A 26,426-nucleotide genomic window follows, 5' to 3' on the forward strand; every position below is an offset into this window, starting at 1 on the left:
CATGGTGCAAATCTTGTTGCTCATTTTTAGTGTTTTTGTGTCTACAAACCGAAACTAATATACTATTTACAAGTACTGCATCCAGCTCTGCTACAAAAAAGTAACTATCCCCATAATGTCCATTCTTAACATCACCAGTTCCAGTTTGCCCCTTTGTTAAAACTGTAAGACAGTTTAGGGTGGGGATGATATAAAGTAAAAGCAGTTGTAGAATTGATTTAACAAAAAAAAAAAAAAAAAAGTCAAAGATCTTTTATCTTTTTTTCTAAAGAGAAGCCCTGTATTCGATAAGGCTTTTCAAAAAATAGGTTATTTTTAATCCTTAAAGCAGAGCTTGTATACTTTGAATTTAAATAGATGTTACATTTGAATTATTTTTTCCATATGTAATAACTTAAAGCTTTTCAGCTTTATTTATCTATCTTTTTTTCAGGGATTTAACTTAAACCTGTTTTGCTCCACCGGCAACAAATGTTGCCAAAGTGTATCACTGTCATTTTGTACTCACAATAAAAAAATCTCAGCGTTACTAATGCAACTTTTTCCACTTATATGCTAGTAGCTAACTTAAACAATTATTTTGGTTTATAAAAAATAGTTTCCAAGTGGTTCCTGTCACATGACATCATCTATTTCCTGCTCCTTCCGGCTGAAGACATGGTGGATGCAAATCATCCTGGAAAGAGACAACTTTTATAAATGTCTTGCGATTTTCTGCCCAAACATGTTTATGATTATTAAATCATTCAAGTCTCTAGAGTAACCCTCTGCCAAAACATTGTACCTGGATAAATATTTTTGTTAATGGGCTTATTTCTGTGAGTGGCAACAAAAGTTGCCGGTGGGCACATAGTTAGTCGAAAGCTAATGGAAAACACTGCCAGCAGGATTGCTCATAATTGACTTACTAGGTGCAATTTTTTTGGACACACAAGTACTTACCATAGCCAATGCCTACACCTACCTACCCCACAACAACTTTTAAAATAATTTGTTATGACTATATAATCATTTTTTATAACTTTTTTAGTATTATAATTCTTATTATTTCTATATGATTATTAAGTGACAAGTGATTAGCTGTGTGACCATGTTAACAAAAACGCTATTTTCCTCAAAACAAAGTACAAAATGGAAAAAAATAAATACATAACATGGCTCAGAGAGACTACACTGATAAAACTATATGCCTTACAATTCTGAAAAAAAAAATTGGGCATAAATGGATTGAAAGATTAACATCTATTACCGGTTCCCTTCATACAGAAAACTACTTTTACTCCTTGACTTCAGAACAGACAAAGCTGGATCATGTCAGCTGTTAGACACTTTAATGTTCTGGACCTTTGCTTGAGGAAAATGTCCCTCACTGAACTGAATACCCCAGCTATAAGTTATTTTGACTAAAGATCAAGCACATGAAGAGGGATGGATAAAACACGTCACCACAATGACAGATTAACCACACTTGACTAACCCTATCGGGTAACCAGACGGTAGACACACCGTCCTCATCTCTCAGCAACTGCCCCGGGAGCCTGTGATTCGATTGGTCAGGGGTTAATGGGTTGGGCGCCATGAGGACAGGCATGCTGTGGATAAGATGTCAGTGTCTGTCTGGGATATCTCTCGCTCTTACTCTCTGTATACTGTGCTGAGCAAGGTCAAGTTCCATAAAAAGTTAAATACCAGGGCCCTTCATAGTTCAGTCATGGTGCACATTTACATGAAAGCGGTCAATCAGCAGCAGTGAAAGCTTCACGGGTATCAAAGACTTCACACTGAGTCACAAGAAGATAAATGTCAGTATTTTAAAAGATACTCGTACAACTGATGGTCTCAGGTCTCAGTTTTGTTGTGGAGAGGCTCAAGAAGCGCTGAAGTACGATGCTTTGATCCTTGTGAATGTGTTATTTGAATAAGTGACCTTATCAGCCAAGGACAGCTCCAAACATTTTTGTTCTTTATTTAATTTCCTCTTCATTTCCTTCAGTAGGAGGGCCTTGATTTGTCTCCTGGCAGGGGTGAAATTGCCTGACAATTTTGCTAAGTAATTGTGATTTTAAATAAATTAAACTTTGCCATTAGGCAACAATAGCCAATGCTCCCCTGCTGCCTTCGTGGCAGAGAGGTATAATGATCTCTAATGGTGTCTTCTGCAGGAGGAATAAAAGTTCTGATTTAAGAAAAAAACATCTGAAATGAAAATATTTTATTAAGTTGAGTCATGTCAGAGACTCATAATGTGTGTTTTATCAAAACGAGGTTGAGTTCTCAAGAGGATTGCATGGCATATCATTTTAGGTATTTTGATTAAGTATTTGCCCTTTTTTCCCCAAAACAATGCTATGGAATAATATTCTTCTTCGCATCTACAATTCCTACAATCATTACTTAAAAAACAAAACAAAACAAAACAAAAAAAAGAAGACCTTTTCCCTTAAAACCAAACCAGATTCTTTTTGCAGTTGTATATAAAATAGCAGGGGGGATGTTAGGTCCCTTGAGTTAACTAAAACTTTTTCTAATTTGAAATAACATTATGCAAAGCTGTGTTCAAAGTTCATAACATTATCAGGGTACTGTGTATAGCTGATACAAGGACAACCCACGCAGCTCATTATTTTAAATCAGCCTCATACTTCAGGAATGGAAACACCTGCCAATATGTGACGTTACTTCAGTGGAACAAAAGGCCAACAATCAGTCATAGTCTGGAAAACTCCCACTCTTTTCTTATACCTTATATATTAGATAAAATGTGCACTTATGGCATAATAAGTTCTGATGGTTTCATATTGTGGTAGGACTAAATAATGCATGTTAAAGCTAATGTAAAGAACTCTGAGTTGGCATTGCCCCCTCTGGAAAAATGGAAACTCTCCTGCAGAAGTGGTTACAATGATTTTGTAGAAATTAGAAACAGAGGTTGCTGAGGTAGTCAAAAAGTGACAGGTGTGTAAATATGTTTCATATCAGAACTGTAATAGATTATCATGTCAATGATAGTAAGGGGAGCTTCAAGGCAAAGCTTTCAATTTACAAGTAAGTCGCTCGGATGCCTCAGGGTTTTTAGGCATATTCAACCCAAAGAAGATCTAGGAGCTGACCCAGAGCTGGCTGGAGGGATTAGTTACCCAACCTGGCCTTAGAATGCATGAAGTCTTTCTAGAGGAGCTGGAAAGTGTTGCAGGAAGAGAGTTGTCTACATTAACTCCTTGATGCCTGTTGTCGCAAATTTGCGACATACTCTGTCAGTCCTTGATGCAGCTGAAATGACTTTTGGGTCTCATTATTACCTATTGTTTGATATTCTACACATACCAAAGATCGTATCAGATCCACAATGTCACAATACATGGGTCAGGGGATGAACTTCTCCACTTTACTTGGGTATAACTATTGTGTGTACTATACTCAAATTTACAATCTCCACTTAATTCAACAACTGTAAGGATGCAAAAGTACATAAAAACAATCTATTTTTATAACTGTTAATTAATTCAGGCAGTAAAGGGTTAATTTGCTTGGCCTGCTGTTACTACAAGCCAGCCCGGGATTAGCAAAGAAAATAGATAAATTATCCATGGAGTCTGTGTAATGGTCTGTTTGCTTGAAATACAATTAGCACCATAACCAGCTAGAAACTATTAGCAGAAGTTAAAATGCCACAAGTATTAACTAGAAAAGCACTCAGAGAGCGCAGAGCGCCAAGCATATTGTGATTGACACACAACACTTTAGTCCTTCTTTAATGTTATACTCCCTTTCAGCAGACTGTCTGCTACAATTTGCTGTTAGCTGCAGGTTTGCAAGTTAATATGTTACCTGACAGTGTTGAAAATGATGATGACCCAGTACATTTTTCATATTCCAGATCTTGTACCAGAATATTTTCATGATGATCTGGATCGTAATTTTACATCTTTTAGAAATTATTGTGACCTTGTCTTGTATTGTTTTGCAAAGCAATCTGACCATTTATAGTGGAGTTTTATACACATATGGTGAAAATGGCCCTATCTCACAATAATAAAGAATTCTTAAAAAAAAACCTACATCCAGACGGTGATCCGGATCAGCTCCAAAATTTAATCAGTTCCTTCCTCCCGTTTGTCCTGTTTTGAACATTTCTTGAAAATGTCATCAAGATCTATTTGTTACTTTTTGAGTTATGTTGTTCCCAAACAGACAAAATCTCCCAAAAACATAACCTCCTTGGAGGAGGTAATAAAGATGGGAGAGAAGGTAACCATTTAAACCAAAGCTGTTGCTCCCCTTAAAGACGCCTCCCTCTGAGTGTCTGAGGAAAAGTTACTGCAGCCCTTTGGATGCAGCCCATCCGTCTGCTCATCTGTCATCTCCAGCCATAAACTCCTTGCCCTGATTGGCTCACTGGAGTAATGTCTCCTGGTGTCTTTTTCAGAAATGGAGCCGTGGATCTTCAGGTTCAAGGCAGAGGGCACGGTGGATTACTCACAGCTGACCTTTGACCCAGGGCAGAACGAACTGATCGTGGGTGCCAGGTAATCAGAGTTTGTCTTTTTTCTTTCCCTCCCCTTACCTCATTGTGTCTGTCTTCCTTCCCTGCCTTCTCTTTCTTTTGTTGCCTGAGCTTTCATCGTCTCGTCCTTCGCTCCTCAGCTTCTTTTTTCCTGTGTGTGTGTGTGTGTGTGTTTTCAGTGTATGAGTAATGATCACTTTCTCTATAGAGCGCTTCAAAAGCCAGAGAAAAATTGCTGTGATTGTTTCCATGTCTATTGTCTTTGTCAAGCCGAGCAGAGTTTGTGTGAGCGAGTGCGTTTGCATTTTCTCTGAGATGCAGTCTTAAAATTTAAAGGGACAGTGTGCAATGCGTGATTTATGATCTTTACCAGTGTGTTTCTTCAACTTGCAGTGCACACATGTAATAAAACATTTTCTTTGAACTGTGTGTGAGGGAATTGGGTGCATGCATTCATGCTGTGTGAGTCCATGGCTGCTACCAGATGAAGAGGGCTTTGCACTCCACTTAATGGCTTAGTTGTCAATAGAATGAAACACTCACTACAATGTGAACAGGAGATAACAGAGGAACCAGCAGGAAGGGGAGCAGCAAAACAAACAGAGGCAAAGTGAGCCCAGGGAATTATCTAATGCACCGCGGGAACTAAGATGGAAAAGGCTAATCAGGGAAAGTGTGTGTATGTCGACGGATGAAGAGCGATGGTCAAAGAGGTGAGGGATTCAACACTAAAGCTGCCTGGGTAATTTGAAATAACATGGTATAAGAAGAAAAAAAAGTCCTACATTTTTCGCTGACAATCTTTTATTTTAAGCTACAACTCAGACTATTCCATCAACACATGATATTTGGAGCACTTCACAAAATCGAATAAGAGATTTAGTTCTCTGTTAGGCTGTCGAGTGCCTAACTGTGAAAGGCGATGTGGCTGAATGGATGGCTGCGGGCAGCGTTAGAAGTATGAGTGATAATGGAAGGAAAGGGGGATCGATGCAAATATCAATACAGTAAAACAGGGGGCTGAGGCTGCGCTGAGACCTGGCTGATTGCCACTCTTTGGGAGATTGATAGATCTCTGTAAAAGTGTGTGTAAGTGTGTGTGTGGGTGTTAACATGCTTGAAGATTTTCACTGAAAATAAGTTGTCTGTTCTGAAAAAAACAATGCCTGTTCATTACAATAATTGCCGTTGTGAAAGAAAAACACATTACAGATTATTGTCGGAGCCGCTGCCTCCATCATAGTTTTTAAGCAATGCAGTACAAATCACTCAGGTACGTTTCGACTAAGGCTTTTCTCTTCGCTGTTGGATTGCTCTAAACTTTGTAAATGTTAAAGATAATTTCTCTAAAGTTGCAAAAGGTTTGGATTGGCTTTTGGGGAGAAAACTATAGTCTTTTCAACACAGAAGCATCGAGCATGAACAAATATCAGTAAATCATTACACTAGCCCTAATTGTTTGGTTAAATTCTGGTTATTGTGTATAATTGGTTTTGTAGACAGACTGAGACATCATTAGTCAATATGCAAAATGTTCTCCTTTGAGAGGGAACTCATTATAACCTAATGTTTCTTAAAATGCCAGTGAAACACTTTCATGAATTCTATGAAAAGATTCAGGATTGTAGAATGGCACTTTATAAGAGAGAGTTTAACCAAAAGGATTTGATTTTCTCTCAATACTTTATGTTTTCACCAGTGGCTCCTTTACACTCTGTTTTACATCTTCACTAAAAACCAGGAGAGAGGAATGCACCATAAAACCCTTCATCGCCACTTTAACTAGTCTTTCACATCTCCAGATATGAGTTCTGACAAACCTGAAGGTTCACAATTTGTTGAAGGGACTAAATCAAATCATTCAAAGAATTTAGTCCCTTTTAAAGGCTTTCAATACAGTCTTACAACTTCCATTAAAAAAGCCCCTGTATTTTTGAGTAGGAGTAACTTTAACAGCTTAATATGAGGAAACTTTGAAGAGAGACACATTTATTAAAGTGTCTTAATGTGTTGAAGAGTTTGAATTAAACTTATCATAGCTGATTCCATGGATCTGCAACAAATGAGCTGCTTTGAGTGATGTCACTGTGTCAGTTCAGGTTAAAGCAACAGCATTTTCTAGTCTTAGAAAATGAAACAAATGTAGAAATGTAAGAAACGGCGGCATCTTGAGTTTCAACCAGAAGCCACATACACACCCAGTCAGAAAGGACAATCTTTACAGCAACATTGTTCAAACAACTTTGCAAACATGTTTACAGCCTGGCTAAAAAGAAGAAGAAAAGAAAAAACACTGTAAAAAGTTATTACTCAATATTATTAAAACATTAAGCTCTTAAGTTATGCAAATTGAGGGGAAGGCGGATTTGACTGATAGTAGCTTACATAGCAGCTAGCATGGAGGCTAAAGGCTACCTCTATGCATCATGCTAGGTCAACTGGCTAGAGTTGGAATGTACAATATTGCAGCTGCTGATTACACCATCTGTTGGTAAAGACAACAGGATTACATATTGTGGAGAATTCGATGGAAAAGAAATGAGGCTGTGACTTCCCCTTGAGAAGCTATTCCTTATCTTTTGTTGAAGTGTTAGCAGGTGCTAGCATTACACAGCATTAGCACTCCTTCTAAAGGTCATTTTTGAATCTAGATAATTTTTTGGTCTTTGAATGTCTTTATTCAGAGGTTAGGGCAGTGGATAGCGTTAGAAAATGGGAAATTAAAGTGGAGGGTCTCGGAGTTACTCAGCCTGTTTAATACAGCGCTGGTATCCTTTTTTCAAGGTTTTGATGGATTCATTAAGAACGTCAAATCTTGAGTCAAATGTGCCTTTGATGTCCCCCATGATTTGTCGGTCAGTCACAGGGTTCATGTATCCTTTTCGCCGTCTTGTCTCCCGGTATGATGATATACTCGTCATCCACTTGGCAGAGTATCTTAAAAAAGTGCTTGAACACCATGGAATAAGCTTCCAGGTAATTTTTTTCATTTAAAATGAGGCAGAATTTCACTTCATTTAGGTCAGAAGTTCGAACGAACTCAGCACGCCATTCTCTCTTGATCACGTGACTGCCTTAAAAAAAAAAAAAAAAGTGGAGGGTGACATAAAGCAAAAGACTATAGGTCATAATCGAACTGTGGCCCCCACTGTGTGTAGGGTGCAAGATTTAACCCCAGAGCTGAGATCCCAGCAAACCATCCCTTAGCAAAGTTTTAGGGTAAAGTTGTAGTTTGGGTGCTGTGACAACTTCTTCTCTCCACTGGTTTGAGTTTCTTTCACCGGTTTTTATCCTGTTTGTTGTGACTGATTTGATTGAGTCACAAAACTGTACTGCCAAATCTTTCAGTCCCTCTTAAAAGTTTGTCAGCCTCCCTTGAACGTAGCTCTAAGTTTCTATTAAAGCATTTTAGGCTTTGTGCTGCTCTTTGTGGAGTTGGAAATTCCTTTGTACTAGTGGCACCATGGGTAGTGGAGCAAAGATAAAGGAAGTTGAGAGAGAACACAGATAAAAAACTGGCCTCTGAGCAAAGATGCTCACATCTCCCATTTATTTTTTCCTTTCAGGTTTCCTTTCAGAAAATGCCTCCTATCAACTCACTTGCCTCTTTCTTTTCACAGGAATCACCTTTTCAGGCTCAACCTGGAAGACCTGACACTGATCCAGGTGAGTGCTGATTCTCCCCTATTTCTTATTCTCTCTTGACTCTTTCTCTTTTCTGGGTGAGTGTGTGATCGTACTGACAGAAAAACAACATGCTATAGCTGCCAGTTTCCACAACTTAAACCTGTTATAGTAAAAGGGCTTATATGTCACATGTCACAGCAACATCCAATCCACTGGATTGACAGTGGGTTTGGTCCACAGTGGTGGGGTTTAATACATAAAAGTGGCGTCAGTGTAAATACCCTTGTGTTTAAATCCAATTTGAAGCGGTAAATCAGGCACTATGCAGCCCATCTTCTTCAGAAATTCCTCATGTGCAGCTTCTTTCATTTGAGTTTTCTATTTTGATTCAACTGTCCAGCCCTCCCACGGAGACGAGGACAAAACAGATAGAGTCAAATTAAATGAAATACGAAACAGAAATTAAAGATTGCTAACAGCAGGGCTAGATTTTTTTCCCGTCTGCCAGTGATGACATGTTACAAAATTTGCACGAACCATGCATAAATAGACGTATGCTCAAGGTGGCAATTATCCTTTTTCCCTGTCTGTCTTTCAACCCCTTTCTCCCACACGTTGTCATTCTAATTTCTTCCTGCATTCTTTCATTTTCTCCCTTTCTCTAAGACTTTTATGAGCCCACTGAACCCCCTGTGGTGCCAAGCATTTTGCGACCCGCTGTGTTGCGGCGCAAACATTGACACAACACCGGGGCTTACTTCTAGGTGGTAGCAGCAAGGCTTCTTTGATGGTTCGACAAGTCTTGATGTTTGCCATTTACACCCTAGAAAAAAACAAGAGAGGAGAGGAAACAGAGGGAGATTGAGGAAAGAAAAAGATGGAACAAAAGAAAGACTTGAGGGAGAAGTGTTGGTAGGAATCCACCTGGAGAGGGTATAATAGAACAACAGTCAGGCAAAACAGGAAGCAAGATGGACTTTGTTGGAAACAGCGAGTAAAGGGAGAAGTCAGGGAGCATTAAGGAAAAGAAGAAGTCCCCCCCAACCAAGAAAGATGAGGACTCATGCAGACTGGCCTTTGAGACCGCTCACTGGGACACATGCTTTTTAAAGATGCCCTGGCCCAAATCATCCCCCCTCCTTTATTTCATCCTGCGCTCGACTGGCGCTGCAGAATCAGCGAGGGGATTCCAGCGACCCAATCACCCCCTCATCTTTACGACATCCTTTTCTAAAAGAATGGGTCTAGTAATCCTCGCCTTGGTCTGGCGCCAATTTGAGCTGACCTGTCCCATAGTCTCTGCTTTGCATTTGACTGGACCTGGGGGCTTTAGAGTCAAGGGGAAGTCCAGGTTCAGCTGCCTGGGCTAATCTACCATTCATCTCTCTGAATCCTGTCTTCCCTTCCTTCTTTTTCATCCCAGCATGAAACAGGAGATCAATTTGTTCGCCTGTGCGGCTGTGACTACATATATTTGTCAGACTTATTGTTGCTGGGTATGAAAGGCTTGAATAAATTTTCCTCTCACAGTGTTGCTCCACTCTCATTACATGCATTAGTGATTGATCATATGGATTAACAAGAGAATATACCAACTGAGCAAGCAGAGAAAGTTTTTCTGCATTTTCTTTCAATTGCACCTCTGTTCAAAAGAGTTGCAGGAGGTTATTTCTTTCCCCCTAGCAGAAGCAAAGCGAGCTAAAAGCTACACCTACGCTTGTCTTTGTGATTTCACCCCATCCCCATGCATCAGCCCTGTCAGATAATGCCCAATGGCAGTGATTTGTTCTCGAATGGCTGGCAGCACTAAAGACGGAGGCTGTGTAGGGTTTGACAGAGCACAAGGCTTAGAGGGGGTTGTAATACAAACAGCTTAAGATACTCTAAAGAGGTGGATAGAATTACCATATGATCAATGACAGCCTGATCTTATCTTTCACACACACACACCATATGCATGAAACATTTATGAAGACAACAGCCACCGAGGTCTTCCAGTGCATGAAGGTAACGTGAATCCCTCCAAGTTTTGCTGCCCTTCCTTGCAGTATGAAGAGTTGTTTTCAAGCTCGAAAATGAACCCTGAATACTTGTCTTACCAATGTATTACGGAGGGTTTAGAGAGCGGGGACACTCTGGGTGGTAGCTAAACACTGCCGGTCCAAGCTGCACATATCGAGTTGAGACTCAGAGATCGATTGGGCCTGAGCCCAAGCAACCGTAATCTCCTCAGTAAATGCCCTGCCTGCTTGGAGGTAATAAAAAAGGAAAAGAGGCCAGGAGCATCAGAGGTTGGCGAGGAGAAAAAGAGAGGAGGAAGGGGAGGATCTTTGTAAAATGAGTTGATATTATGGCTTCTGAAAACTTTTACTTTTTTGTTACCCTCATGGGTTTGGAGGACAGCACTGTAATTTTGTGTTCAGCCGGTTCTCTGAGTAGGGAGATTTCAGTCATCTATGAGATGTAGAGGTTTGTCTGATTAAGCAAAGCATGAGAGAAGAACACCATCAGCATCACAGCTTTAATTTAGCTGTCAGATGTCAGTCAAAGCGACAGGAGACTTGGAAAAGGAGAATCAATCACCCCAGTTGGGTGCAGGGACAAAGGATTCTTTTTCTTTCATCTCTCCTAGATTTAAATGGGTGAGTGTCTTACCCTTGTGCTGTCTTCTCTGTGTTTTTGCATAAAACTCTTCCTCTGTCCTCTTTCTCTTTTCTCTCATGAGGAACGACAGGAGGTAGAGCATGCAGCCTGAGTTGTAGGAGTCAAACTCTGGTCAAAACATCCTTCCCTTGCCTCTGTCTTGAACCTTGTCTGTTGTTTCCCTCTTCTCGAATTCCCCCATAAACATTGGGTATTCAGGGGAGGTAGTGTGTACAGCCAGAGCAGTCAGGGGTTGGTTACATCTCTTTGGCCACTTTGCACTTTTTACATCTTTACCTCTCTTTTTCACTGACATGTTATTATTACCTCCACCAAGATGGTTATATTTTGGGGAGTTTGCCCCTCAAAAAGTAACCAACGGATCTTGATGAAATTTTCAGGAAATGCTCTAAATGGGATAAGGGAGAAGTTATTAAATTTTGGAGCTGATCCAGATCACTGTCTAGATCCAGGATTTTCTTAAATTATTCTTTATTATTGTGAGACAGGGTTGTTTTTACCATATGTGTATATAACTCCATGATTAATGGTCGGATTGCTTTGCAAAACAATACAAGACAAGGTCAGCATAATTTCTGACAGATGTAAAAGTACAATCCAGATCCTACCAATATCCTGGATACAAGGACATAAAATATGAAATATGTACTGGGCCATCATAATTTTTAACACTGTCAGGTAACAAATTATCGTACAAACCTGCAACTAACACCAAATTGTAGCAGACAGTCTGCTGAAAGGGAGTATAACATTAAAGTAGGACTAAAGTGTTGCGTGACAATCAAAATATGCTTGGCAGAAGTAATGCATACAGACCTGAGTATCTTATTTGCTGACGTCTGTCTAAATGTACAGGTTGTGGGGATCAAAAAGAACCATGTTGTTTATAAAGGAAATTGGCAGTAGAGCATTTGAAGGGAGGCTTTATAGTGCTGGTTTCTTCATTGAGTGCTTATTCTCTCCATTAGGTCACAAACATGTTCAGAATCTTAAAAAGCTTCACACAAAACTAGAAAAAGAGCAAAATGTTGTGGGCATGACATAAATCAGAGCCAAAGACAAAGTTGAAGCAATACACACAAAAACACCAAAACACTTTATACTACTCATGTGACAGACTGCACAAAAATCTGTCAGAAAAAAAATGAAAGAAGCAAGAAATATATCCACACCAAGACTTTGTCCAATAACTCTTTACAGTCTGCTTTGCTGCCTTACATAAAATGCTTTTATGAGAATTTCTAAGTGTCTTCCTGAACACAGACAATGGCAGATGGATTGATTAAATTAGTGTGTTCATTTCACAAGATAACCCTGCATCTCGCTCACATGAATATGAATCTATATGGACTTTTTAGCATATACTCAAACTAGGGCAATCAAGGTGCAAGTGGGAAAAGTGACGCTTGGGAGATGAGTCAGCTCTCTCAACAGCTTTGATTGGAGTTAATATCTAGTACTTTAAATCTTTTCCTGCAGCATCTCAACAGCCTGAAGAGGCCTTCCTCTTCCTGTCAACCTCTACCTTCATCCTCACTCAAGTGGAAAAAATACTGTCAAGAAAGAAAAGGGTTGATCCTTTTCCTCTATTTTTTCATTTTTTAAACCTGCTCATCAGAGTTGGACAAATAGAAAGAAAAGGACCAAACTCTTCAGAATAAAAAGCTTAAAACAAGAAAAGCAGCTGCCACAAAACACAATATCCTCCCTCTGTGGGCAGGTGAATCCCAATTTATACCACACATGTGTTCAGTATTGTCCTCCCACTCCCACTGCCCCTCATTCAGCCTCCTGCCCTCAGCTGCTGCCAACATCGGGCAGGAGAATCAACGCTGGCATCGCCTTTATCCACCTTCCATGCCCCACTGCAGAGAGCAGACAAACCCTGAGTAACTGGCTCTTCCTCATCTGCATTGTGTTCAGTTTCCCATTGTGTTGCCCCAGCTGATGAATGGTCAAACCAGCTCAATGCACCACTCAGGCTTGTGTTTCTGCACCCAAAGTACTGTCCTTTGACATCATTGGAAACCAAATGTCCTCACCCCTCTACACCTGGTCTAATGGCTGGCTTTTATGCTGATCCTGAGAGCATGAGTGTTCTAATTTGGCGACTCAATGAGAGCTTAGTCCACTGCGTTGTTATTAACATCGATGCTAGTGTCAAAAGAACTTAAGAGAGAAAAAAAACACAGCTTTAAAAGATCTTGCATTAGTGTGTTCTTTTCATGTTGAACCGATACAGGATGCAGACACGGAGACAGGTTTTCACAGTAACTCTGTGACACAGCTTTAGTCTATGAGCAGTGGGAAGAGGCGGATCACTGACATTGTTCACCATTCAATATAGCACGGATGGAGAAGAATAATAGTAGATAAGCACTCCAGCCTCTCTTTTTTCAGCTCTGGCTCATGGAAACACTATCCATAACCGCTTTCCTTGGCAGCAGACACCACATGGGTGTTTAGATGTATATTGTGCCACCATTTTTCTTCACTTCCCCTCTTATTGTTGTGTCATTAAGAAGGACGAGGACTCAGGAGAAAAACAAAGGGCTCTCAGCAGTCACACATGTTGTATTTCATGAGCTTGTCTCTTGAAATTACACTCCGTCAGACAGACAATTAGCCCTGCTAATCTGTAGCCAACAGAAACCGTCCTCCATAGCCGTGGAAGCATCGCTAATTCAATTACAAGAAACGGCTAACTGGGCTATTTAAATGCATGGAGGAGGAAGCATGAATGGAGTTGAAGATACAGATACAAGCAAGTTTAGTGATGAATGATGGAGTTTGAAGAGGGTTGTGAGAGTATTAAGAGGCACAGCAGGGGGTCTCTGCTACTCCTCTTTTATCGTGCTATGATGATCCGTGTAGTGACTTACACCTACAACCTCCCTCAGATATGACATCAAGAGCAATTTCATGTGTAAATCTATCTGCAGCTTACATCAGCAGACATCACACTGAATGGTAAATATTGTGCCAGCACATCAAAAGGTAATATCAGCTATTCATAATACAGATTAGATTTCCCACTGCAGGATTTGTCCGGATCACGCTCTCAATCCGCCGTCCCCTTGTAATGAGACACACAGCCATGCGTTTCATAAAGCCAGACAGCTGTCAGCAGCGAGTGTGTTCTCCGGACCCTCTTTATGCAAAATATATTCAATATCATGTCTGGAAACAGAGCTGTTTTAGAATTCAGCTCCTCACTCCCTCCTCCATCTCTCTGACTACTTTGCTCTGCCCACACTGTCTCCCTTGTTCTTGTCTGACTCCTTACTTGGACTCTCTTTGCTCTTTGTTGTTTATTCTGTCTGTATGTCCTTTTTTTCCTGTCCTTTCCTCTGTGCCTCTAACTCCCTTCCAGCCTACTCTCTCTCTTGGTATCTCTCCTGCACCCACCTTCTTGGTGACAATAGCCCCTGTGTGAGGGCTGATGAGAGGCACAATGGTTCATCTCTGAGGATTGCACCCATTACAGAGGACAGTACAGAGGGCGGACACACCGAACACACCGAACACATTGAATTTCTTCCTCAGCTTCCCTGAAGCAACAAATGACTGCTGCCAACTGTGCCAGATTCCCTCCGCTTTTCTCTGAATCTCTGCATGTTAATCACACTTAATCTTACTGAAAGGATTATTCTGGGCTAAATTTAAAGTTTTGGCAAGTATTTTTTGGGTTCTGCAAGAAACAAGCTGAGATTTTAGAGAGGGGGAATGGAATCCCCATGTGGCATCCTCTCATCCTCCCCCATACATGCTACAAGCAAGCAGTGCATGCTTTGCCAAACTGTATGTCACAAACATTCACCACTGTTTACCATGGGTGTCAAGGAAATTGGATACCATTTTAAGATGGTGCTCCATTCAGTCCTTTGAAAGTTGCTTACAACGCAAATAAGCAGTGGAATTCCCAGCGAGCAAAAAAGAGCACAGACATTAGGAGCACAGCCTGCTTCACTTGGGTGCTGATCTTTTTGAAGGTATACCTGCACTCAGTACCAAGAGTGAGGGGTCAACATTTTCATTCTGCCCATAATTCTCCTCATTTCCACTCAAACTGCTCAGAAGACACAAACTCTGAAGCAAACATGCACAACAATTTCTAGTGATCAGCAGAAGGCTTCTGTTAGTCAGATAAACTTGATCTCTTGATGCAGTTTGTCCCTGGAGATTACCACCAAAACACAGTTTTTTAGTCAGCTCCACTGCTGCACAGTGTAAATGTCTACAAATTAAGTACATATATGAATATTTTTAGAGAAAACATAGGTTTGTTTATGACCCATCACTGGCCCTCCCATTTTACAAGTGCTCTTTAGATTACCATAACTCCTCAACCATTTGGGCCAGAGAAAATTCAAACAGCTCCTTAAAGAAAATGCTTCAAGGGGCTTTACATCAGTATCTGTAGTGTTACGATACTGCACAGGAATCCACATCCTACAACATTCCAATGAAGGCTGTGTTATGGAAATGAGATGCACAAGATCCGGGCGAGAGAACATGTGAGGCTTTTATGCTTTTTAACACCTCGCGCAGCAGTAATACAGACTGTGCACAGGTCTGTCATGGTAAAGAAGGAGCTGGCAAAGCTCTCTGTTTACTGGTCAATCTTCGTTCCCACCCTCACCTATGGTCATGAGCTTTGGATAGTGACTGAAAGAACAAGATTGCGGGTACAAGCGGCCAAATTGAGCTTCCTCTGTAGGGTGGCGGGGCTCTTCTTTAGAGATAGGGAGAGAATTTCGGCTATCCGGGAGGAGCTCGGAGTAGAGCCGCTACTCCTCAGCGTTAAGAGGAGCCACATGAGGTGGCTCGGGCATCTGATGAGGATGCCTCCCAGACGCCTCCCTGGTGAGGTGTTCAGGGCACGTCCCACCGGGAGGAGACCCTGGGCAGACCCAGGACACGCTGGGGAGACTACATCTCTCGGCTGGCCTGGGAACGCCTCGGGATCCCCCGAGAAGAGCTGGACAAAGTAGCTAGGGAGAGGGAAGTCTGGGCTTCCCTGCTTAGGCTGCTGCTCCCGCAACCCGACCCCGGATAAGCGTCAGAAAATGGATGGATGGATGGACACCCTGCAGGGGGCAGGGCAGGGTATCACAAACCTATGTCAACCAGAGTACTAAACAAGAGTAGGCTAAAAGAAGTTTGCCTTTGTTTACAACATGACATTTCTGTCCCGGAGATTTTTCCAGCTACTTATAACCAGTTCTCTTCTCTGCCAAGAGTGGCCGCAATTTCACACCATAAACTATTTACCACTCGGTTATCACAGTGATTTCTGCGTGAAGAGTCACGCAGATTCCTGTATTTGTGCACTTCTACCACTAGGAGATCCCGTTCTTCTGCCATCTTGTCTCCATCCAACAGGTTAGATTATCAGAAATTTTCAAGTGTGCACGGCACGCAAATTTCCCACGTGAAAGGGATCATGCGAGGGGGCATGGGTGCGAAAATGATGTCATTTGTCCGCACAATGCTGTGCAGACCCCGCAGATGCCTCAAGCATAAATCAGCCTTAATGGTAACAATTCTTTCAGGCTCTTCTCAGTACCATAACTCTTCAACTATTTGGGCAAGAGAAAAAAATCCAACAGTTTCTGAAAGAAGATGAGATGAGATTTCTGGGCATGGTCTCAGGCTCTGTCGAGGCCAAAATAAAGAAAAAAGTCAAGTTGGCCTGTATGATACTCGGACTATAAAGGGTTAAAGCCGTGGCTACCCTGTAATTGACAAAAAACTAAAACCATGAGAATCAAGTTAAAATGATCTCATCCAATTGCTCATACTGTATAAATAGAGTGACTTCAGCATCAGTGGGTGTATCAAGTAACAAATAAGATCTACTCACACTGCTGTAATTGAGGGTGCTTAAACCATTTATTTGGCCAGGTGGATTTTAAATGTGTAACTTTTTCCCTGCTCTAGGTCACATCAGAGCTCCTCTGATCTGAAATCACAGTATTATGTTCATAACATGTTAAATATGAGGGATTCCTGGTCAGGCTGCCTACCATAGAATAGCTTCAGTAACCAGAGACTGGAGCAGACTGGAGTCATGTTTGATAACACATGAACGTTATGTGTGGTCGAGCAGTCTGAAAGAATTTTCTAGAGTGTGTCAGCAATGTCTCAAGTGAGCAGGACCCATCTTAAAAGTGCAATACTGACAAGAAATGCAATTTAGTAGCAATATTCAATTACTTTTCTCTTGATAGATGCAGTTTTTATATTCACCTCACACATAGATACATTTTGGTGGTATCATAACCATTAGTTTGAAAATGTGCTTTGATATTATTTAGGGGACCTTTTGCACTCATCCCACCCTCACTATCTGTCAATCATCGGACAGAGGAGTAGTTCTGCTTCTACAGAAGTAAAGTGATGGTGAAGTTACTGTACTTTTGTTTAAGTAGAATATTTTGATACTCTTCCACCCCTGTGTTCAAGACCAGAAAAGAAAAGGGACAAAACAGTGTCAGTGTCAGACTCAGAAGTTCATAGTTTGAGTTCACAAACTCCTTTTCTTTTCCTTTGCAATCTTAAGTTTTGCCTTCATATAAAGCAGCTGAGACGGTGGTGACTTTAACCACATCTTCCCTACTAATTTGGTGAGCAGCGTGTTGTCATACCAGATAAAAAGGATCCATAATTATAAATATAAATACTTGTAATGAACCATAATTGTCCTCCACAGTATGTGCTGTATATCTCTCAGTTTCCACAATATCCACTGATAATTACTGTGTCATCATGGATAGATTTTTCCCTTTTTCAGCCAGCTCTCCAACACGTACAGCTCGCTAAATTTAATCCCTGTCCTCTGTTATTCTCTCATCTCCTTTGTTTCTCCCTTTAAGTCTCTGTTTCCAGTTTTTACAAGGTGACAAAAGGCACAGGGAAAGAAGTCTTTGTGAAGCAGCTCCTTCCGATAACGCCAAGAATTATTATTCAGTGACAGCACATTCCAGACATATTTCCGTAAAGGACAGATTCATCTTTGGAGCACAGTGGCTGAACAATAGCACACTAATGAGCTTTTAATGTGTCTTAATGACACCAGCTCTTGTCTCCGTGTGGCTGTGAATCTGTTCCTTACTGTGGATCATTTGAGGCAGTGCTGGCCGGCTTAAGTGGTCAATGATGCCAGCACATCCCCCACTTACAGGCTTATGGACATCACCTCCTTCAATAGCCATAAAGTTGTTAGCCATAAAGTTAAAGATGTAATAGGGATATTTATAGTGTTCTGAAAACCTTCTTTGAACAATTTCAGAACAGGATAAATCACATAACAACCCCTAAATCTTAAAAGCAGCCACTTTTCTCCCATTACTCTGATCTAGAGTTGTAATTTTGCATTGTGTTATGATTGATTTTTACACAGAACATGAGTGAGTAAGTGTTCAAGGCCATTAACAGGTTTTCTACTCCCTATGCGATTAGCGAAAGCACTTTTCTGCGCCCACATTCGACCCAGCTGGGACGCTGCTTGTGCTGATGTGTGTGGTTTGTGTCTGTGGTGGCTGTTAGGCCCCCAGAATAGCCTGGAATGGCCTGGAATGTGAACCAACACACACACACCACACACACACACACACACACACACACACACACACACACACACACACACACACACACACACACACACACACACACACACACACAGCAGAGGAAAAGAGAAGCCAGCTCACATTAATACTCTTCATCTTATCCTCCCTGAATAGTACCACACACCCTGAGCTCCACACTCTTTTTCTGTTCCTGCTTATGTGTGCATTTATGTGTGTGTGTGTGTGTGTGTGTGTGTGTGTGTGTACGTACACACACGGGAGGGTTTCTACAGCTCCCAAAGGCCGGCATGGCAGAGCAAACACCTTGTCATAAAACACAGAGAGGAAACTCCGAGAGTCGCCTCAGAAAGGAAATGAAAGAAGTTCTCTAAGTGCTGAGGGGGGTTCAGCTTTCGGTTTCCCCTCTTGTCCTGGCATAAAACATCCCTGATACTGAGGTGAAATCTAATATTCTCTTTCAGCCTCGGATATTTATACTATATTCCCATTGAGTGAAAAGTCTGTTCCTCTGGATGATATTAGCCAGATTGTTAGAGCAGGAAAGTAGTATCTGTGGCTACAGGGAGAATTTAATAGTTTCACTTTTGGAGACTTTTTACGTTGCTTTGCAAGACTCTTACAACTTTGTTACGTTTTTGCCAGATTTCCTGTTTGGTATTCCTCTCCTTGCCAGCTATTCGGAGCTCGTGGCAGTGACGTGTAATTCTCCATGTCTCAAGCGTGACTCTCTTACTGGCCCTGCTGCTGTCCCAGGGCCAACACTTATTTCATGAACAGCCAACTTTTATCAATGAGAAACACCCCCCAGAGGTCAGACTGAAATTAAACGGTAGAAATCAAGGCACACTTGTGTCTTTGCCCTCAGAGGAGACGAGTGGAGGTTTTATCTGCTCATTCCCCTCTCTCTCCTGTAGTAAAATGCAAAAGGCATCCCTCTTTTTCTTCCTCACATGTAAATCATGTTGACATCCTACTCTAGGGACTCGCGTGTTATGTCTTGAGATCCCTCCTTTTCCCTTGCACATAAATCAAATTGGCATTTGGCTCGGCGTGTGTTTGCCTCTCGTTTTCTCGAGGTCTCTGCTTGGTATGCACCTTAATTGGATTCTGTGTCTGTATTTAACACAGCGTGTTAAAGTGTGTTTACTGTAAGTGTGGATGTGTGAGGGTGAACATGAAAAATAAAGAATGCAGTGGAGATGTAATGTCAGATTTTCTTTTTATTTCCATCCTCCCGCTCTAGTTAAAGTCAGACCCTGAAATCAATGCTCCCAGCTCATCGCAGGCTTTTTTTCTGTTACATTTGTGTCTGTGTTTTCTTGTCTTTTGTGGTGTTTTTATTGCCAAGATTTCTCCTACATCAAGTCACCAGACATTAGTTTGACTTTTAAAAAAAAGGGACTTTTCCCACAGTTGAGAGCCAGGCATTGTTTTGTTTGGGTTCCCTGAGTGCTTTTCAAAGCGGCTCATGGTGACAATGTTTCTGACGTGTGCCTCTTCTTGATGGTTTATTGGAAGCCTGACGCTGATTTTTCTCTTCTCCCCGCAGGAGGCTGAATGGCACTGCGACGAGTTCACCAAGGGAGCTTGCTTCAGCCGCGGAAAGTCTGAGGTGGGTTTAAGTGATACCTTAGCGCTTGAAATGTCACTCTGTTATATTGCTTTATCAAACACTCGTCTCTGCTTAGAGACAAACAAGTGTCACTGTTGGTATTTTGAAAAAAGACATCCTGTCTGGAAAGTTTTTTTTGTTATAGATTATGTTTGTAGCAAGTCTGTAGCAAAAACTTCAGCCACTGATTTTAGAGCAGTTACTCAAAGACTTCCTCCAGCCATTTGTTCAGCCAGGTGAGAGACAAATACTATAGATCCTAGACATCTCATAATAGTTGTTACGCATATACTTAATGTCAGACCATCTCTGTTTGGTAGATATAAACATGTTTCAAAAACTACACCTTCTTTGTAACTGAAGAGGTGATACATGCTAGCTTTCAGCTAACCTGGCTACACTGAAATACTTATAACTATTGTGACAAGTTAATTTCATTATTTTTCTCTTTTTAGGCAGATTTGATTTATTACTGTGTCAAAGTTAAAGTAAGTAAAAGTCATAGGGCTGGGAGAAAAAACGAAAATTGATATATCAGGATTTTTGTTTGACAATATCAAAATCGTGATTCTTTGTCAAAAAATCTGTTTTTGTTTTTAAAATTTGGATTCTTCATTTCTGTCTTGTGTTATGAACTGGATTGGAAAAATGTTACCACTTTTCTCCAGCAGAGGGTGAAATGTTTCTCACTGACTCACATAATGTGCATTTTATGGGAAAATATGGCTCCTGATATAGTCTGTAGACATTATCATCATCATTTAACTTTTTCCCATTGTCTGGTGTTAAGAAGGCAAACCAAAAATCTTAAATATCCAAGAATCGCAATTTAAAACGAAAAGTAGGATGAAATTACCTCTACAGCAGTGTTTTTATGCAGCAGAAGCCCAGAGCACTCACACCAAACAGCCCCTCCCTGCTCCTCTACCGGTTTCCTCTGCACTCAGACGGGGCCAAATTTTATTTGACCAAAAACACAAATAAAGGGACTCCCACCGAAAAACTCCGATATCGGTCTGCATTCACGCTTTATTTAGAGAATTTTCAGTGCGTTACTTTCACACAAAAACACCGCTAAATAAGGCTCTAGTTCTCATCATGTCTCTTCGTCCTGGCAGACTACCTGCGTTTGTTTATATCTGGCACGCCGCGCGTACGGACTGATACACTAAGCGGTGAGTGCCTCATAGCCAGCTGTGGCTCTGCAGTGGAGGTAGCGCCATTTTACAACACAATAAGAACTAGAGCCATATTTAGCGGTGTTTTTGTGTGAAAGTAATGCGCTGAAAATTCTCTGAATAAAGCGTGAATGCAGACCGATATCAGATTTTTTCGGTGGGAGTCCTTTTATTTGTTATTTTGGTCAAGTAAAAATTGGCCCCGTCTGAGTGCAGAGGAAACCGGCAGAGGAGCAGGGAGGGGTTGTTTGGTGTCAGCGCTCTGGGCTTCTGCTGCACAAAAACACTGCTGTAGGGGTAATTTCTGCCCTAAACCTTGTGATAGGACCCAACTTGTTCCATCCCGGAGTATCACTTTAAGGTAAATAACATCAAATTGGTTTGCAGGATGCTTACCATCAGCAGAGCTAGCACCACCAGTCTTTCATTCTCCTCGCAGGTTAACATCCACATGCCTCTGCTGGTCACATAGTGCTCTGGTCTAGTGGTTACATACCAGTTTAACCCGTTATAGCTGTAGACTAAGCTTGGAAAAGACATTTATCCTTGTTTACAGTTGCAGTGACCGCAGGCTGTGCGAGAGTATTTTCTCAACACATGACCAGGATTTTAAAAATATCAACAGCTAGTTTAACTGATATATGATTCTAGTGCCACTGAGCACATGTTAAACAGTCAAAACCATCAAATACATTCATTTTTAAAGTTGGACATTGCTAATTCTGGAGCTATCCCACTGATATGGATAGCACTGTCGTTTCATGTTTGAGTTCAACCCTTAAGATTACCCTGGGTTATATCTGGTACACTGGCAGAGCTCTTTTCAGAGCTCAGGAAGACAACTACAAACTGTTTTTTGTGGGTGGCTGTGACTCAGTGGTGGAGTTGGTCGTCTTTTAATTGAAAGGTCAGGGTTCGAACCCATGTCTCATTCCCACACACTGAAGAGACCCTGAGCAGGACACTTGACCACTTGTGCTGTATCATGCTGTCTACAAAACTCACTGCACTTTACACAACAGACTTTGCCATGGCTGTTTGAATGTGGTGTGAGTGGGTGAGTGTGACATGCAATATAAAAGTGCTTTGAGTGGTCTGATGACAAACAGAGCGCTGTACATAAACACAGGCCATTTAATCCTAAAATCCCCCCAAACCCTGACTACAAAGCAAACCGTCACCACTGCTTTACATTAAAGCTAAAGTGAAACGCTGCAGCCTTCAAAACAGGTGATAATGGCTCCACGTTTTCCCGTGTGTTTAGTTATCTCCCAAATTAAATAAAAACATTAATGGAGACTGTGTACCAGATTTTCCCATCAGAGCTCCATTATGGAAAGAAAAATTCAATCATGTAATGACAGACATGGCAGAACTCTCGACGGACAACACATCACGATCAAATGTGCCTCTAAAATAAAAAAATGTCAGGTTATGATGAAATATTTTAGAGCCTGAGAGCAACACAATTCTCTCAGTTTCTTCTGACTCATGTGGGAATTCTTGCTTTGTGTATGAAATTATTCAAAAAAATAAAAAATAAAAAGATGTAAATCAACTCTCTGTGAAATAAAACGCTTCCCCCAAACACAGCTTAAGGCTTATTTATAGCTGATATGTGAAGGGAGTTTCTTTTCTTTTGGGAGTTTCAGTGTATAATTTTGTGTGCTTAGCCTATCAAACAGCTGGTTCAGAGCTGAACTTGACTTATAGGTGAACTGCCCAGCCCTGTTCCCTGTGTGTGTGTGTGTGTGTGTGTGTGTGTGTGTGTGTGTGTGTGTACCGCTGTGTATTTATCCTCCTGTGAAAGGTGGTTAGGGGCCCATAATAGGCATGCACAGACGGGCCAGCACAAGAAAGCTGCTCTGAATTACAGACCAAAGCTACTTCAGTCCTTGAGAGTGGCTGCTGTATGAGACAGTTGAATTGTTTTCCTCACTGTTCCCTTCTGAGGATCAGCTCCTGTGATGTACACTAAGAATAGCATTAGAAGACTTCATTCTCTTGCAGTTGACAGGGCTTTGGATGCTTTATTACCTCGCTCAGTGCACAGCAATATACCATCGCTTAAGCTATCACACAGATACCACGCCAGCGCTTTGAGTGAGTTTACAAGTGATTGTATTTTTTTTTCCCCTAATGCACACGTCCGATCTTCTCTCGTGTAGTTGATTTATTTCAACCGGGAGAAGAAAGGAGATTTAAATTGACTTGACAGGACTTGATTGCTGCCTCTGTTTTGTTTTATAATGCGAGAGCCAAGCATAACAGCTCCTGCATTACTGTAAGGACGCGGAGCATTTGTCAGGAAGTTTTTATAAACAAGTCCAGACTGCAAGGCTTGGCAAATATTAAATATGCTGTTATTTACCGAAGAAACAAGCTGCGGAGAAGAATCGAATTATGCAGACTTCTCACAAGCCCAATCCTCTTCATGCACACACACATATACAGTACGCAACGAGCTGTACAAACAGCACAGATATATGAGTATACATAACAAGTGTCACTACACACACATACTCAGGCTGTGCTTAGCACCAGGAAACGAGTTGTTTTACGAGTCAACCTCCATCTTGATAGGGGGAAATAAAAGGCCTTCCCCTCTTTCTTCCCTCCATCTCTTCTACACTGCCCTCCACTCCTAAATCAGACTCTTGAGAGGGAGGGGTGGGGGTCGCCCTGGGCACCTCGAGTGGCTCAGACAATAGCAGATTTACAAGGTTTTAAAAATCTACGAGGGGCCCTCACCAGCCCAGCCGTGGCCCCTTTTAGATAGAGGGGACCCTTCCAGTTTATTGCCTTTTCCAAGCACAAAAACAAATGTCGCTCTCTGGCATGAATACTGACTGCTGTTATTATATTTGCTCTGAGTTTTTTTTCCCCGTAAAGCTCCACAAAAAGCCTGACGGCAATGTTGTGAGAGTGCAAGATGTTCAGCAGCAATCAATCATTCAATCAATCATTCACTCAGTCTGTCTTTTTGTATTTGCTTTGAGCTTTTCAACCAAGTGCTGAGTGGTTTGCTAGAAACCTTGGCCAAAACCTCAAAGGAGGCACGAGCCAAGAAAAGGGTGATGAGCGTTGTTCTTCAGTATAATTTAGGGAAAAGTGGTTTGTAGTGATTAATGTAGCAAACTTGCTAAAAGGCAACATGCTTGAATGAAGCATTTGAGGGGCTACACTTTCTGTTTTCCCTTTTTGACTATAGCCAACAAAGCTGAGGCTATTTTCTGAACTAATCCTGAGAGGTTCTGTCCCATGCTCGCTGCATTTATCTGCTCTCCACCTTATTCAGATCCCCTCCAAATCTGCTCCCTGCTGAATTAAGATGTGACATGGCTAAGCCGTGCAGGCATTAGCCTTGATTTAACTCTGTCAAGCTTGGCCACGTTTTAGAGTAGCCCTCCTGTGGTTGCAGGTGTTTGTCTTGTTTATTGGCACAAAGTGTAATTTTGTTCCTCTGCCTAATGCTGCTGCTTGTCAATGGATAGATAAGGGCACTGCTGCTAACTGCTAACTCTGATTTGCTTGTCTTCTTTCCACAGGAGGAGTGCCAGAACTACATCAGGGTGCTGCTGGTGAATGGGAATAGGCTGTTTACCTGTGGAACCAACGCCTTCACCCCCATCTGCACCAACCGAACGGTAGGAACTACGACAGAGTTTCTCTCAGTTTGTTACTTAAAGGCTTTACTTTGGGTATTTTTTTTTAGGCTTCATCCTAAATTACTGTCTATAGTCTATTTATTTGCTGGCTATTTGCATGTAAATACCATAGAGATAATTTGGGACAAATGAAAACTCATAGCAGAGCTAATGCTACAGCCAACAGGTCGGTCAACTAGCATGTTTGCTACTGTTCTAGAAAACGTATTATGATTTGTGGTTTTAATCATTTGTTAGTGATTGGAAAGTTGTTAGTTGGAACTTACTTATGAGTGTTTTCACTACAGTGTGCTAATACTTCTTCATTATCCTAATTTTTCCAGCCTGCCAAACTTAACAGGGTTGGATAAAGTTTTTTATTAGGGTACAGATACACATTCGAGTGAGACTTACTTTTCAGTTAAGATAAAACACAATTATTCAGAGAAAAGATATACATTATACAAATTATTAATCTGTTTATCTCTAAATTATAACCAATGTTTTCTCAAGCAATTTGGCAAGATGAGCTGAAAATATGGGACAGTAAGACACATAGAAAGAAGAGTAGAAGATTATTCTGCCTAGCTAGATGTAACGTTAGCTAAGTTAGATTAATGTTAGCAAACTACAACTCAATATTTATGGTAATTTATCTACTCTTACCATTAAGTGTTAGTGTCATCACATCATGATATTCTTTTAATACCCCTAGTAGCTGTTTAGCTATAATTTTTACATTCTGGCTTTTGTTTTGTAAAGAGGAAGTTAGCTTATGTTAGCTAACATTGCTTCAGCTAACATAAGCTAATATAACTAGCGAGCCAACTTGTTTCTTGTGTTCGATTCATTCAATTTTATAGCTTTTTTTTTGTAGTCCAACTGATTAGGCATAACAGTATACAGTCACTTGTAGCTACAGTTATAGTTGTTAGCATCAGTTTTAGCTGTTTTGTAAACATACAGTTTGAATAAATTTGGCATTAGTTACCAACACTGAATTCACACTGGCAGCATAAAGTTTTCTTATCTTTGATGAAGATATATATATATATATATATATATATATATATATATATATATATATATATATATATATATATATATATATATATATATATATATATATATATATATATATATATATATATATATATATATATATATATATTTTACAAATCTTTCATTGTTTCCATATTGATTGACAAGGTATCAGCTAAAAACAAACATGCTAGGAGTAGCTGAAAACTAGCCTCTGTAAAATGTGTGGCTTTCTGTGAAAAAGTCCTTAAAGTAATTGTCTGCCATCCATCTCTTAATGCTGCATGAAGTTAAAGGCAGCCAATTCTTTCAACTTCCAACAGGTAAAATAACCTTGAGTAATTTTTCTTTTGGACCATGTAAAACAGCCCGTAGATCACATCTTAATAAATCAATGTATGTGATATTTCAGCCTGGACAAGCCTGATTGGAATTACAAATATATTGAAGTGTTATTGACTGAACGGACAATATCAGAGGAAAGGTGAAGGGGGATCAGCACATTTAATCAAGCTGTGATTGAGTGTGGCTCTTGATATCCCTGACAACTGTGTATGATCG

The 26,426-nt window shown here is 40.8% G+C and overlaps 1 protein-coding gene across 3 annotated transcripts in view; it reads left to right on the forward strand.

The window, feature by feature from the left end:
* The window catches only part of sema5a (sema domain, seven thrombospondin repeats (type 1 and type 1-like), transmembrane domain (TM) and short cytoplasmic domain, (semaphorin) 5A), a 180,541-nt gene that overhangs the window by 59,886 nt on the left and 94,229 nt on the right, over positions 1-26,426 (forward strand). For 2 of the 3 annotated variants that reach the window (XR_012599841.1, XM_074693390.1), the window contains exons 3-7: positions 4,427-4,526; positions 8,125-8,170; positions 19,937-19,999; positions 24,726-24,824; positions 26,156-26,188. Coding sequence is in view for 2 of the 3 variants with exons in the window: in XM_074693390.1 (XP_074549491.1) it covers positions 4,427-4,526; positions 8,125-8,170; positions 19,937-19,999; positions 24,726-24,824; positions 26,156-26,188 (341 nt within the window). In the remaining variant the exon portion in view is untranslated. The remainder of the gene's footprint in view (positions 1-4,426; positions 4,527-8,124; positions 8,171-19,936; positions 20,000-24,725; positions 24,825-26,155; positions 26,189-26,426) is intronic. The other variant, XM_074693391.1, reaches the window with a different exon arrangement.

Source organism: Halichoeres trimaculatus, unplaced genomic scaffold, assembly GCF_033239565.1.
Source record: "Halichoeres trimaculatus isolate MK-OKI-2021-1 unplaced genomic scaffold, fHalTri1.1 fHalTri1_scaffold_18, whole genome shotgun sequence".
Lineage (NCBI taxonomy): Eukaryota > Metazoa > Chordata > Actinopteri > Labriformes > Labridae > Halichoeres > Halichoeres trimaculatus.